This window comes from Eurypyga helias, unplaced genomic scaffold (genome assembly GCF_000690775.1).
Source record: "Eurypyga helias isolate BGI_N326 unplaced genomic scaffold, ASM69077v1 scaffold31559, whole genome shotgun sequence".
Taxonomy (NCBI): domain Eukaryota; kingdom Metazoa; phylum Chordata; class Aves; order Eurypygiformes; family Eurypygidae; genus Eurypyga; species Eurypyga helias.
This window is the reverse complement of record NW_010273450.1, coordinates 1-14,067: the sequence shown is the minus strand read 5'-3', so window position 1 is coordinate 14,067 and position 14,067 is coordinate 1. Positions and strand designations below refer to the sequence as shown.

At 40.0% G+C, this 14,067-nt stretch overlaps 1 protein-coding gene across 1 annotated transcript in view; it reads left to right on the top strand.

The window, feature by feature from the left end:
• GOPC (golgi-associated PDZ and coiled-coil motif containing) overlaps positions 1 to 6,786 on the top strand; it is an 11,987-nt gene extending 5,201 nt beyond the window's left edge. Inside the window, exons 4-9 of the mRNA XM_010159486.1 lie at positions 1,462 to 1,637; positions 1,910 to 2,075; positions 3,948 to 4,043; positions 4,814 to 4,978; positions 5,657 to 5,840; positions 6,348 to 6,786. Of these exons, the coding sequence (XP_010157788.1) occupies positions 1,462 to 1,637; positions 1,910 to 2,075; positions 3,948 to 4,043; positions 4,814 to 4,978; positions 5,657 to 5,840; positions 6,348 to 6,466 (906 nt within the window). The 3' untranslated portion in view covers positions 6,467 to 6,786. The remainder of the gene's footprint in view (positions 1 to 1,461; positions 1,638 to 1,909; positions 2,076 to 3,947; positions 4,044 to 4,813; positions 4,979 to 5,656; positions 5,841 to 6,347) is intronic.
• The last annotated feature ends 7,281 nt before the right edge of the window (positions 6,787 to 14,067 follow it).

The following is a 14,067-nucleotide window of genomic DNA, read 5'->3' as shown; positions in this document are numbered from 1 at the left end:
GCTCTTCCCGAGCAGAGTGCTTGCCACACATGTACGTATGTGTAGTGTGCGCTAATCATCTAACCTGATGCAGGTATTTACCAGGTGAGGGAGATGGTAGAGTCCATCACACTCGGAGCTGACTTTCTGTAAAATAGCTGTAAATGCTTACGTAGACCTAGTGTGAAAATACTCTCTTTGGAAGACCAACTTTGCTTCATTTCTCAAATGTGGTAATTTCGCCCATATTCATGGTTTTATACCCAGGCTTGGAATATAAGCATATTCACGATTTGATAAGATTTGTCTTGCCAGTTCTGTAAAATTTTGTTTGTCCTATTGCTGCTTTACTAGCACTTCTGGGTTTATTTGCTTAAGAGTGTAATGGGGACAAGTACAAAGAACGGTTTTTTAGGTAATCTAAATGTCTTCAAAAGTGCATTACAGTGAACTTAGTTTTCATCATTATTACAGTTGGTAACCATTTTTAAAATGAAAAAGTAATAGATCCCGTGTCTCTCCTGTTTTTCTGGTTTGTGTTGGGGGTTTTCCCTACTTTGTAAATGGGATAGAAATGAGGATGTAAAACATAAAAGTGATCAGACATGCACACTAGTTCCTTTCTCTCCAGTGCTCTGAGTAGTAGAAAAGGTAATGACTATATATTTTCCGTGCACTGGGGAAGGAGCACTGTGGGAGTAATTTAGATTCCAATAATTCCTTTTTCATTGGGGGGAGTGGGATGATAGTGCCTTTAAAGTGTGGGTTTGGTGTGGGGGGTGTGTGTGAGATTTTTTGTATGATTTGTTGCGTGTTTTTTTTTTTTTTAACAAAGCTATTTTGCACTAATTTCTCTTAAGTTTCTTAGTGTGGGGCATCTTCATGTGTAGAATCTCTGGCTTTGTTTTTGTGGTCTTCAGACTCAAACTTGCAAATGTCCCTGGCTGGACACATCTTGGTTGTTTGCATGAAAATAATTTTCATTTTAAGGACATACGGACTTAGAGTGGTTTTGTAGTTACTTTTTAATTTTAAAAATATTCTCTCTCTTTCTACGAATCTCCCATTTGAACACAGGAAAAAGTAAGGATGATATTCAGGCGGCATAAACTATGCCACCTTTGAGTGACAGGGACAAGCACTGTTGCTAATTTTCATCCGTGGACTTTGAGCCAGCATATGCATTTTGTGCTAAGGATTTGTAAGCTGGGTAAAAATCATGTCAGGAGGAGAGAGTTGAATGCAAGGCCTCGCCTCCCCAGAGGGAAGTATGCAAACTGCTGCTGCAGTGCCAGAGTCCTTGCTTTCTTTTTTTGTTCCTGCACGCATGTCTTGTACGCAGGAGGGTGATTTCAGATTGTGTGTGCAGAGACAGTAAGTGCTTTTTCATTATTAACCTTGATAAAAGCTTCTCAATCTTTTTTCCCCCCTCTTTTTTTTTTTTTTTTTGTGGGTTTGGGTGGTTTTTTTTTTTTGATAAAGGAGAGAGAACTTGAAGCTAACAAGAAAGAAAAAGTGAAGGAAGCTCAGCTGGAAGCTGAGGTGAAGTTGCTGAGGAAGGAAAACGAAGCACTGCGTCGACACATAGCCGTGCTTCAGGCTGAGGTTTATGGAGCAAGGTTGGCGGCCAAGTACTTAGATAAGGAGCTAGCTGGAAGGTAGGTAACGTCAATCCACGTCACTTAGCGTGGTATGTCTTTTGTTGTTGCTTTCTTCCTATGCATCCCAAGAGGCAGGTCTAAACTTCAGTGGAAAGTCACGTATTTGCAGATAACTAAACAAAAGGAAGACACAAGAAGCCCCGCGTTCGTTGCGCTTGCACTCGTTGCTGCGCAGCTGTCTGCTGTAGCCAGGTGAAATGTCCGAGTTGCACACTGCACTGGTTCTTCAGCTGTAATATAGCATGTTGCTTTCCTCTGTCATTGTGTAGGGTCCAGCAGATTCAGTTACTGGGCCGAGATATGAAAGGACCTGCTCATGACAAGCTCTGGAATCAGCTGGAAGCAGAAATACACCTTCACCGTCACAAAACAGTTATCAGAGCTTGTCGAGGTCGGAATGATCTAAAACGACCAATGCAAGCACCACCAGGACATGTAAGTTGAAAAGATGGGCCGTTCCTCCATGACTTCCAGCATTTGTGGAAAATAGATACGAGTCATTTCCTCACTACTTCATTTTCTTCATTGTTGTTTTTCATTCTTTTGTATGTGGAGGGACAGTTCCATGCTGAATAGTGTGTCCCCATAAATGAACATGAAAGATGATACCATTCCTTTGACTTACCTAGGAACACTCAGTCCTTTTGAAAACTGAGCCTCTGCTATGTGTGTGTATAAATATGAATTTAACAGCATAATTTTGTTACCTAGGCTTCAAAACAGGGAACTAACTTATTTACAATGGACAAGAAGAATAACATTTTTAGGATTGATTGAACTGAAATTAATTTTCATTTTGTTTGGGGTTTTTTTGTTTGTTTTGTTTTTTAAAAGGCCAGATAAATTGTCAATCTGTAAAATAACTGGTTCTCCCACCTTGGCCCCCAACTCCAAAAGGTACTTTTTAAAATAAAACCTTTAAAAGACATTTCACCATGGGTGGACTTGGTAGAACTCACCCAACTTGGCACACGACCTGTTAATCGCCCCAGTGTTCAGTGCATAAACCCAGACATTTTCAGGAGAGTGCTTTACTTTGATCTGTTCTAAATACCTAAGTTAGGTGGATCTTAGTGCTTGTGTTGCTAATTGCATATAAAATATCGGTGGACAAATAGGTGTATGTGTGATTTTAATGGTATGCGTAGTGGCGACCAGTGGCTTAACGAAAGCAAAAATAAATGCATTGATTTACTTAGTTTCTCTTTCGGTTTTCAGTTGAATGGCTTCTGGTATGGTTTGTTTTTATTAAAATAAAAATACACTTGAGCAAGCAACCTCCTCTTTGGGACTGTATTACGTCATCTTCTATCATTTGATTAATTTTAATTTGCAGTTCATGTAATGTAAATTTTCAGCAGTGATCAGCATTCCTTCATGCAATTCCCTTATTGAACAATAGAGTGGTTTGGGTTGGATGGGACCTTAAAGACCATCAAGTTCCAACCCCCCTGCCATGGGCAGGGACATGTTTCACTAGACCAGGTTGCTCAAAGCCTCATCCAGCCTGGCCTTGCACACTTCCAGGCCTGGGCATCCACAGCTTCTCTGGGCAACCTGTTCCAGTACCTCACCACCCTCTCCTGGAAGAACTTCTTCCTGATATCCAATCTAAACCTCCCCTCTTTCAATTTAAACCCGTTCCCCCTTGTCCTGTCCCTACAGACCCTTGTAAAAAGTCCCCTCACAGCTTCCTTGTAGCCCCTTCAGGCACTGGAAGGTGCTATAAGGGCTCCCCAGAGCCTTCTCTTCTCCAGGCTGAACAAGCCCACCTCTCTCAGCCTGTCCCCATAGCAGAGGTGCTCCAGCCCTCTGAGCATCTTCGTGGCCTCCTCTGGACTTGCTCCAAGCAGTCTAGATCCTTTTTATGTTGGGGGCTCCCCAGGTGGACTCAGCACTCCAGGTGGGGTCTTATGAGAGCAGCGTAGAGGGGGAGAATCCCCTCCCTTGACCTGCTGTACACAGGTCATATTAAGAATTATATTTTTAATATGTGGCTGATTACCTTCTTTTGAAGTTAAGTTCTGTGTCATGCATCACTGAGCACTGAAATAATGGAAAGAATTCTTCTCCTAAGGCATGCATAGTTTTTACCCGTTTTCCATAGTATCATGGAAATAGTATCATTACCATCATACCCGTTTTCATACCCTGTCTGTAAAGGGGCACTGGAAGTTGTCCCACCTGGAGCCAGTTTAACTGATATACTTACTGCCTGTATGTAATTTAAGAAGCCAAATGCAGAAATGCATCACTTCTTGGTTCATGCATTTATATTTATGCTGTGTTTATTTTCTATCAAACTAGGATCCTGATGCCTTAAAGAAGAGTCAAGGTGTAGGTCCAATCAGAAAAGTTTTGCTAGTTAAAGAAGACCACGAAGGCTTAGGAATTTCAATCACGGTAAACACTTGCATTTATTTTCCATGACATAGAAGAAGCAATTTTAAATTTGTATTTGTGTTCTGTAAAATATGTGGATGAGTGAATGTATTGTTAGAACGTACATGAAAAGTATACACAAATCCATAGCTATGGTCATAGATATTGAAGACTCATTTTGGTAGGTTAGGAAATAGATAACTGCTGCTTTAGGTAAAACTTTAGTTGAAATCACATGTTTAAGGTAGAGACACTTTAGCAGACCAGCCAGTGGTGAATTTCAGGGGTGTGGTAGAAGTCTGTAGAAGAGCAGTAACAATTTAAGAACTAACTTCCAAAGCTTAGGGTTGTGATTTTAACTTTTTTTTTTTTTTAAGTACTGGCATGTCACACCTAACAAAATCCATATTAACTTATTACAACAAATTTTGAAAGTTTTTAGTATTACACTTTCATTCCAAATGTGAATATTGTTTCTTGCAAGTAAAACTGGTGCCTGAGGTGCTTTTTAAATGAGATTTTGATCTTTTTTTCTCATCAGCTTGATACACGATTGGATATTTCTATTGCTATTCAGAATTGTCTCCTTTGACTCTCTGAGTATGTATTTGAAATTTGTCCATTCTTTTGTGGTGAGAAGAATTAAGGGAAGCAGCTCATGCGTTGTTCTGAATCATGCTTTCTAATTTTCTGTAATAAAAGTTGAAATAAGGACTTTTAAAAGCAACTACCAGCATGTAGATTTTATGCTAACGTAAATCTCAGTTACTTAAAACCCACTCTCTTTTTAGGGTGGGAAGGAGCATGGTGTTCCAATACTGATCTCTGAAATCCATCCTGGACAACCTGCTGATCGATGTGGAGGACTGCACGTTGGTGATGCTATTCTGGCAGTAAATGGAGTTAATCTAAGAGATGCCAAACATAAAGAAGCTGTAACTATTCTTTCCCAACAGGTCAGTTGAGACCTGTTATTCATAGACACCTTCAGACGCTTCCTGAGTGTTGAATTACCTTCAATTATAATGTTTCCTGTCAGCACAGTTTTATGCTAAGTTACAGCGATTCCTGAAGGTGTATCACCTTACGCTTAAGCTTCTTATATCTTGCAATTTAAGGAGAAAATGGCTGGGTCACTACTGGTTCATTTAAATCCACGTGTTGGCTAATGATTCTTCAGCAAGGCTGATGGAAATGAGCTTGTTGCATTGCCCCACAGAAATAATTATTTAGTAACATATGTTTTATTCTTTTATGACTGGGCAGTTCCAGCCAAACAATGTTTCTCACATGCTCTGTAGCCTGGAATCTCCTCCCTGCCTTGCTTCCCGTTTTCAGATGGTTAACACGTGCTCTTAAAACAGTATGCTTTCTGAGAAGTTAGAAATCACAGTGTGAAATGTATTGGCATGTGATGAAGAAGTTCAGGTAGCTTTCTTAAATCTTGGCTATGGAGCTGTACTTCTTTAGTCTGTAAAAACCCAGTTCAGTTAAATGTAACAAGTATGGAACACAACTGTAAATGTGTTTACGGCAGTACAATGTATTTGGTTTAGTTTCCTAGCTCATCCTAGTAATCCTGTTACGTAGCTGTTGCCGTAGTAAGTAAAGTTGTTATTGTCGTTGCATTTTAGAGAGGCGAGATTGAATTTGAAGTAGTGTACGTTGCCCCCGAAGTTGATTCAGATGATGAAAATGTAGAATATGAAGACGAGAGTGGACACCGTTATCGTTTATATCTTGATGAATTGGAAGAAGGTGCAAATTCAGGTTCCAGTAGGAAGGATGCAAATGTCAAAGATGTCAAACCCTCACGAGGTAAACCTTCTAAAATGTGTTGCATGCAGTTTAATTCTGAAGTCTCAGTGTGCAAACCAGTTTCTGGAAAACACCGTTTTTGTATACATTGTAAAATTAATCTACTGTTAATTCAATTAACCTATGAGTAGGCTGTCAGCTCTTTTGGTTGGTCCCTCACTTATTGGCCTGGTTTACTTAGATACAACTGAATTAATTTGCAGGGTTATTTGTGATCACCTTTCCCCAAAGGCTGAAATTCAAATTTATTCTTATATTTTCCTGACTCCAGTCTAGGAGTAGTTATTTCCCCTTAACAATTTGTATGGCTTCTTCAAATGCATCTTTTAGATCAGAGAGGTATAGAAACAGTTCCTGTTTTCCTGTCATGTCATGTTCTGCTAAAAATCTATTAGCTCTTATTTTAGTCACTTCAGCACCCTTTCTAGTTTATGAAATACAGCTCACTGATCTGTCCTCCCCAAGAATGTTTCTCATCCTTAAATAAAATGTCTTTTTTGCTTGCAGTGTTTGATAAGAAGCCAAGTATTGATGGACATGAAAATGGAGACCTGGGGAATTCAGTTGAAGCTCCATTAGAAGACACTGCACCCAAATTAGCCCGTTCTGCTGAGTCTTTATCCTAAAAAACAAACAAAAAATCAACTGGACAGATCCCATCTTTGGGAACAATTGATAATCAATATTGACTGCTCCAAGTTGCATATACTAGTGTAGGCTGTAAAAGGATGATGAAATGTCAAAGGGAACTGTATTTCCATTGCCTGGAGAAAAGGCGGTTACCTCAGGGCCTCGTTGTGAGCAATTTTAAATGTGGAAAACTGTCTTTTGCGTGACACGCAGTAGTTGCCTAACACACGGCATGTGAAATGAATTTTCTTTTAATAATAAGCGCCAAAGTATGGGATTTCTAAAAAGGATAACCTGAGTACGCTCAACTTTTAATCTCACTGATCTCCCCAGGGAAGTAGAACGTGATGTGGCCACTTGGATGTTTTAAAAGGGACAACTGATGTTCAGTTTGGTATGTAACAAGCTTGAACTCTGGAAGGATGAGGCAGGGAATTGTACCATTGCATCTGTGAGTTTTGTACTGATCTTTGAACTGTAATTTTTAAAAGCTTTTTTTTTTTCTTTCCCCTCAGAATACTAAAGCCCAGAGCTTTTATTTGAGTAGAGACCAGCCAGGCCCAAATGGGATGGTGGAGAACTTGCTGATCATGATCCTTCAGCTCGTAATCGCTTTATGACTGAGATTTTTGGCATTGTTGTTCTATTGAATTCACTGCCAGTTGTTCCATGTGAAACTTGATCCAAAAGTATTTAAACAGAGTATTACAGGGTTTGAAAAGCAAAATTGGCTTAAAAAATACAATTATGTGGGCCCTTTGGTATTTTTTTTCACTGAGCATCATCGATTTAGTGTTCATTCTCGAATGGATATGGTTACTGCTAATGCGGAGTCGTTTGGGTTGGTCATCACTAGCTTGGCCTTATGAAATGCTGAGTGCTTTTGATGGGTACCAAACATACTCATTTCACATTAATCTTTAACGAAGTGGAGGTTGAGTGCGCAGTACTTTACAGGAGGTGCTCAGAATCATACGGTGTCTGGCCCTGTCTGTGTTACGTTATGACAGTCGTATTAACATATAATTGTCTTACTGTTGAAACAAAGTCCTACTCCATCTGTAAGAGCAGTGTATCTTAAAATGGCTTTTAATTGTTGTGCATCTAAAGGCCCATGGCATGGCTGCAAATGGGTACGCTGAGAATGGTTTCTTGGCCAGTTTCTCATAGCCCATTTGTAGGCCTTTTGGTGAAGTGCAGCACTCTCCACGTGCCAGCTCTACATTGTCATCCCATTGATTATTTTGGCATGCAATGCCGGCTTTCCTGTTCACTGCTCTGCAGGCTGTTGAACTGTAATGTGAAAAGATAAGATTTTGAACGTTGAGAGAGGAACTGATGTGAAAAGACATCGTTACAAGTGTTACTGTGTAGGATGTACGTACATAAGAAGAAACCTCAAAGGCCTTTAGAGTAACATCAACTGATCTTATGTTCTAAATTGTGATGTAGAACACAGTTACTTGTCTATCCTAGGAGCACTATATATATGTTTATAGAAAAAGCCTAAAAATGTATATACTTTATTCAAAGATTTTGCTATTTATAAATCCCTTAACTTCGCTATTTACATGGTCGTTTTGTGTGTGCGTGCGTGCATGAATTCCACGTACTCGGTGGAATTAACACTATTTGGTTCATTTTTTTTTAATACTCTTTGTCATACAGCATACTCTTGCAGGTTTTTAAAATAGTCAGAGCTGTACAGTTTTCACCGAACAGAAACTAGTAGTTAAAAATAAAGCTGTGTGAAGAAGAATCAGGTCCCCAGGCATGTTTCTTTTTCGGAAGCTTCAGAAACTCGAGGACACTTTGGCTGCCTGTTAGCAGATGAATCCACTGCCATAACTTTGCATCCAGATTTGTGGTTTTCCCACAATTTTCCCTCAAGCAGGGTGCGCTCTGAAACTCTCTGTGGCCTGGAACACTCGGTGTCCCCTCTGTCATAAAGGATAGTTCAAAGCCAAGTACTGATCATCTTGTCTTTGAAAACCACCGCTGTATGAAATCTTAATGCAGTTGTAAGGAATGAGTCTCATCCAACTAGTCTAGTAACTTTTAACAAAGGCATTAGATTTGCCTCTACAGTTTCCCTTTGTTTGAGGGAAAGGTGAAATTTTTAATTTATTTCTTCCTTACTCCCTTATTTTCCACTTCATGCTTTTGATCAGCTTTAGCCTGAAGTGGGAGAGTGTTTGTAGTGTTATTTTCCTCACATTCCTTGTCCACTGGTTTCTCATGAGGCTGTGCTCTTTTCTTCATCTTCTGGAAGTTGCTGGACCCTTCTGTGCTCTCAACCTTGCCTATTTTTAATCTATGTATGTGATCAGCAGAAGGAACAATTGCTTAGGACTGTGACTATGAGTAGACAAATCGGGTTGCAGTAGGTTATCCCCAGTTTTCCTTCCCTGCAGTTTTTATAATCTTTGTTTAGAAAGCCCTGGACGGGAGGATTTTGCTCAGACACTACAGTCTGTCTCCATGTGCTCCATACTTCCAACCAGCTGATTTAGCGTGCTGGTTTATTGGAGTCATAGTGAGATGCTTAGAGATTAATATTTAAACTGAAAAAAGAGTTGCAAGTTGGGAATTCCAGATTGAATAGACAAATGTGTATTTTCCCCTTTGTCAGTAACTGGAAGACTCAGTCCTGCTGATTCCCAGAGGGTGAATGAATTAGACTTGAAAGAATTTCTGAGGAAAGTCAGTATTCAGACTTCATTTTTATTTTTTAAAGTGTAAAACGGTTTACTTGTGTGTGTGTGTGTATATTTTTACTTAAAAAAATAAAATAAGTTTCTAAGGAGGATTTTGCAATTTTTTTTTAGTAGATAATTTCTTGCCTATTGAAATATCTCCAGTGAGACAATTGTATTTGAAGCTGAAGGTGGACAGTGTTGTTTAGCGTCTGGGACCAATGTTTATTAAAAGCATGTAAGTTAAGGAAAGTGCTTTATGGCAATAAATTTAACTCTGATCAAAGGCGTTATGTAGTATTTCCTTTGTAGAAGTGTATTCTTGGCAGTTAAGAGGGTTTGTGTCCGTCTCCATGTATGTTAATCCACAGTTGTATCAAACGAAATTCAGATATTTATTGTATCTGTCCAAACATTACTATATCCTGGATTATTCTCATTTCTGTAGCAGGTAGAGCATTTTGCAACAAGTGTATGCATCTAGTTAAGCTGAACATAATATATTTTTATTAGCCTGTAATAAATATACTCCTCTGCATTGCAGTGATTTCTGCACCTAGTTCAGACTGGTATTTAATTTTATTTTGGTTTTGTACATAAAATACAGACACCTGTGTGTGATGTTTTTCTGTTAAGTGTGTAGTCCACACCTGACCCAAAAGATAACACGAGGAACACCAAAACTATGTGAAGTTTGACAGTAATCCAGTCTTGGCCAGCAATGGTTAATACAAATTATGTTTTTACAAAGGCAGAGGTGTAGGACATGTCTCGAATTTCATTGAGATGCATTTTCTGCTGAACGCTTTTCAATTAAAAAAGGGGAATATTTGCAGTGCCTGTCTGTGTAATACCACAAACATTCTGAATCCTTTGGCTAAGAGGAGCTGTAAAGCCATAAACCTCTTAAAAGGATTAGGTCGCTTGGATAAAATTGTGGAAACTGCCTTTTTTCTTTTTTCTGTCTTTTGTTTGTTTGTTTTCCATGTGTCAGAAATAATAAGTATATTCTGAGTTTTCCACTGAAGTTACAAAATACTTAACTTATAATTTTTTTCATCCCAATATTAAAGTCTTTTTGTTCAGATTGTCTGTTTTTGTGTCTTAAATTACGGCCTGGTGGGTTTGTTTTTTAAACTCTCAGCTGTGCTTGAGTGGTTGCTTTGCCCTAAAGCATCAAGTTCTGTATGAACAGAGTGCTCGGATGAAAGGTAATGGAACGGTAACTGTGGTGGTAGTATGGTGGTGGTAGTACTCAAGGATTTATTGAGAATGTGTAAGTAGAGAGGAGAAGACTGAGGGCAGAGGAACTGCCTCCACAGACAAGGCTGAGTCATGTTGGTTGGCAAGATGCTTAATACACAATTGGTGAGGGCTAGAACTACAAGTGCTTCTCTTTAGCTCTGTAAAATTTTTAGAAGGGCTTAGATACGGGTGACTTCAGCAGATGGAAGAGGGAAAGGAGAGAAAACTTAGGCTTTGAGCTGTCATAAAACAAGCAGAGGATTATAGGCAGCTACAAATGTGGATGAAAACTGATGGCAAAAGCAGGAAAAAAAGATGTTAGCTGAGGTCAAGGAAGATCATTCAAAACTTCTGTGTCCCAGTGCTCAACTGAAGGACTTCAGAGGCTGCTCCCAGTGACCGGTCACTGAATAGTCCTCTGCATTATTTCTCATCTGCACATGGCAAAAGGTAAATGCTCCTGACTTGGGAGTGTAAGGTATACTCAGTATGTGTAAGGGATCCATTTCTGCTGGTTAAAACCTCAGCTTAATGACATGAAAACCACCTGAAATACTTCAACCTTGCCTTTTGTCCAGAGTGTGTCTTTTCCAATATGACATGATTTCCAATTCTTCAACAGTTTGATGGTTGGAAGGGAACTTGGGAGTTAAAAAGTGGCAAACATGGAGACTTTGAAAGAAATCAACTTCTTTGTTTTTTCTTTTCTCAACAAGACAGTTGCTGCTTCAGGTTCAGAGCAGCTTTGCCTCATCTGTGTTTGCCTGGTGTACCCCTGCCACGGAGGCACTTCGGTACCTGCTCCTGCGAGGGGGACAGACGAGGCTTCTGAGCCAAATGTCCGAATAAGGCCAAGTGGTATTTTTCAAGGGTTTTACCTTTTTAGGGGAAAATTGAAGTCACTTGGTTAAACTTTGCACACACTTTACAAGTGTTTGATTCAATCAGCTCTCAAAACTATTTGGTGTCTGTCAGCCTTATGCTTAGTGTGCTGAGACTTGTCTTTCCGGGCTGTGCGGAGGGGAAGTGTCGGAGCTGCCAGTGTTTTGAAGGCTCTATGGGAGGGTGCTCTTCCTAGTCTCCATGTTAGAAATGCCTTGAGCCCTAAAAAAGGATCTAGGAAAACTTTAAAATTGTGCTGGTTTTCCTTTGTAACTTTTTACTGGAGATAACGCTAGCATTTCCCTCATCCCGTTTTGGATGCTTTGTATTTCTCCAACTTTCCTTTCTGAAATGCAAAAGCACTGCTCCTCTGAACTGCAGCCTGAGGCATCTCCCCAGCTTCCCCTCCGTCAGCTGGGGGGACTTTCCCCTCTCTGCTCCCTGGTTTTCAGTGTCTGAATCTCGAGCAGGAGGTTTGGAAAATGGGAGAACAAGCAAGGCGAAAGTACAGGCATTCACAGACATGTTTGGATTACCCGTAGGCGCTGGAAGTCAGGGGTACTCTGGAGACATCTGGCAACTTTTCTCTTGAAGTACGCATCTTTGACTTGATAACGAATGTATCTGTAGCTCTCTAGAAGTCTTGTTGATTAAATCTGAATTTTCCTATTAACTGTCCTAATATTTACGCAAATACTATTTCTGTAAAATGGAGTAAACCAGATTGGCATGCAAATATTTTTTTTCTAATGATATTTTATTTGCTGTTGTCCAAGTATTTATGTTTGTTATCGATTTCTTTAGGGCAATGGAAGCAATAAGAGTCATGCCGATGAACTGGAGTAGTTGTGTATTTGATCCACTGGGCTTACACTGCTGGAAACTTGCTTGCCCTGAACGCTTTTCCTTCTGACAAGAAACAGCGTGTCCTTGTTCACTCCTGGTTGGAACAACCTGTAGTGAGTTTGCTGCTGTTGACTCATGTTTGTTATCGATTTCTTTAGGGCAATGGAAGCAATAAGAGTCATGCCGATGAACTGGAGTAGTTGTGTATTTGATCCACTGGGCTTACACTGCTGGAAACTTGCTTGCCCTGAACGCTTTTCCTTCTGACAAGAAACAGCGTGTCCTTGTTCACTCCTGGTTGGAACAACCTGTAGTGAGTTTGCTGCTGTTGACTCTTCCTTTTTTTTGGAAAGAAGGCTGTGGTGGGTTGCCCAAGCTTAGGAGCTCAGACCCTTTGGGGTATGACCACAAAGGCACTGATTCCTCCTGGTTTAGTTCATAATTTACACGGTTATTTGTGGTTGTGTAGGAAGGGTTTCCCAATGGGCGCTATGACTTCAACCACGCAATGAGTATGCGCCTCAGCTGCTGAGCATTGGCCGCTTTGGGCTTGGAACTGAGGAATACATAGGATAAATGGGGATTTTTGAGATGCTGTCAAATGAGCGTTACTGCAGCTTCCTATTTATTTATATCAGGAAGTTCTTCCCGGAGCGGGCGGTGAGGCACTGGAACAGGTTGCCCAGAGAAGCTGTGGATGCCCCATCCCTGGAAGTGTTCAAGGCCAGGCTGGATGAGGCTTTGAGCAACCTGGTCTAGTGGAAGGTGTCCCTGCCCATGGCAGGGGGGTTGGAACTAGATGGTCTTTAAGGTCCCTTCCAACCCAAACCATTCTATGATTCTATGATTTGATCTTTCTTTTTGTCCAGTGTGACAGTTCAGGTGTTCTGCTAATTTACAACAAATGTGGGGTGTCACAAGGCAATTCAGACATTTTTTTCAGATCTGTTATGCTCATAAAGTGGTTATTTTAAATCCAGGTTACATATTACTAACTTTGAGACTGATACTATTTTTCAAAATCACTTCACTTTCATAGCACTTCTATGTATTAAGACCACTAGGTCTTAGTAAGTTACTCTGGTTAAATAGGCAAGTGTGCTTCGGGCTATCTCGGTTTTATGCTATATTCAACACCAAAACTTGTCTATTACTTAGTAATTGCAATTTGTGATCAGAAGCCTAAAGTTTTTAGTGCCAAGTGTTTGCATTTGTATTTAGTTCCAAAAGGGGGCAGCAGCTTCCTTCAAATCTTCAGCATCCAAGCGACTTGGAGAAACAACCTACTGGTGTGTGGGTTGGTTGTTGGTTTTTTTAATTAAAAAAAAAAAAGGAAAAACTTTATTCGTTAGAACTATTTCTAGTAACATGTACTCTTGAGATAACAAACATCCAGACTAGTTCACTTCCTATAGCACGTATTTTGCAGGTGACACATCTTATGGTAAAAATTATCTTCTATATCAGTGTAGCATATGTATGAGCACAAAGAAACACACTTATAATTTCATACAGCTCCAGATTCATGACTTGTTAAAAAACACTTAAATATCCCCTTCAATTACTTTAAAAATGAGTGCTCTACTCTTTTATAAGTTCACACCCAAGCAGTGAAAGTTTTGTTTGTGGGTGGGTTAAGCCTTTGCAAAGAAGGGACCAAATGCACCAATAAAACATCTGTCAGGTAGATTTGCAAATGCTTCTACCTGCACTTTGCCAGTGCCCTTCAATCTGGACATGCAACCAGCTTTGTCATATTCCCGAGATATTTGCTGGAACAGAGGCTGCCTGTGGTCATGTCAAACTGTGGTGGTGGTAGGTGGAAAAAAAAAGGAAATGGTGATTACGTTTTGCTCTAATCTAGTTTCAGACAGAAGCTTTTTGGCTGGTAGAGAGAGGAAGGTCAGTTTACATTATAGAATCACAGA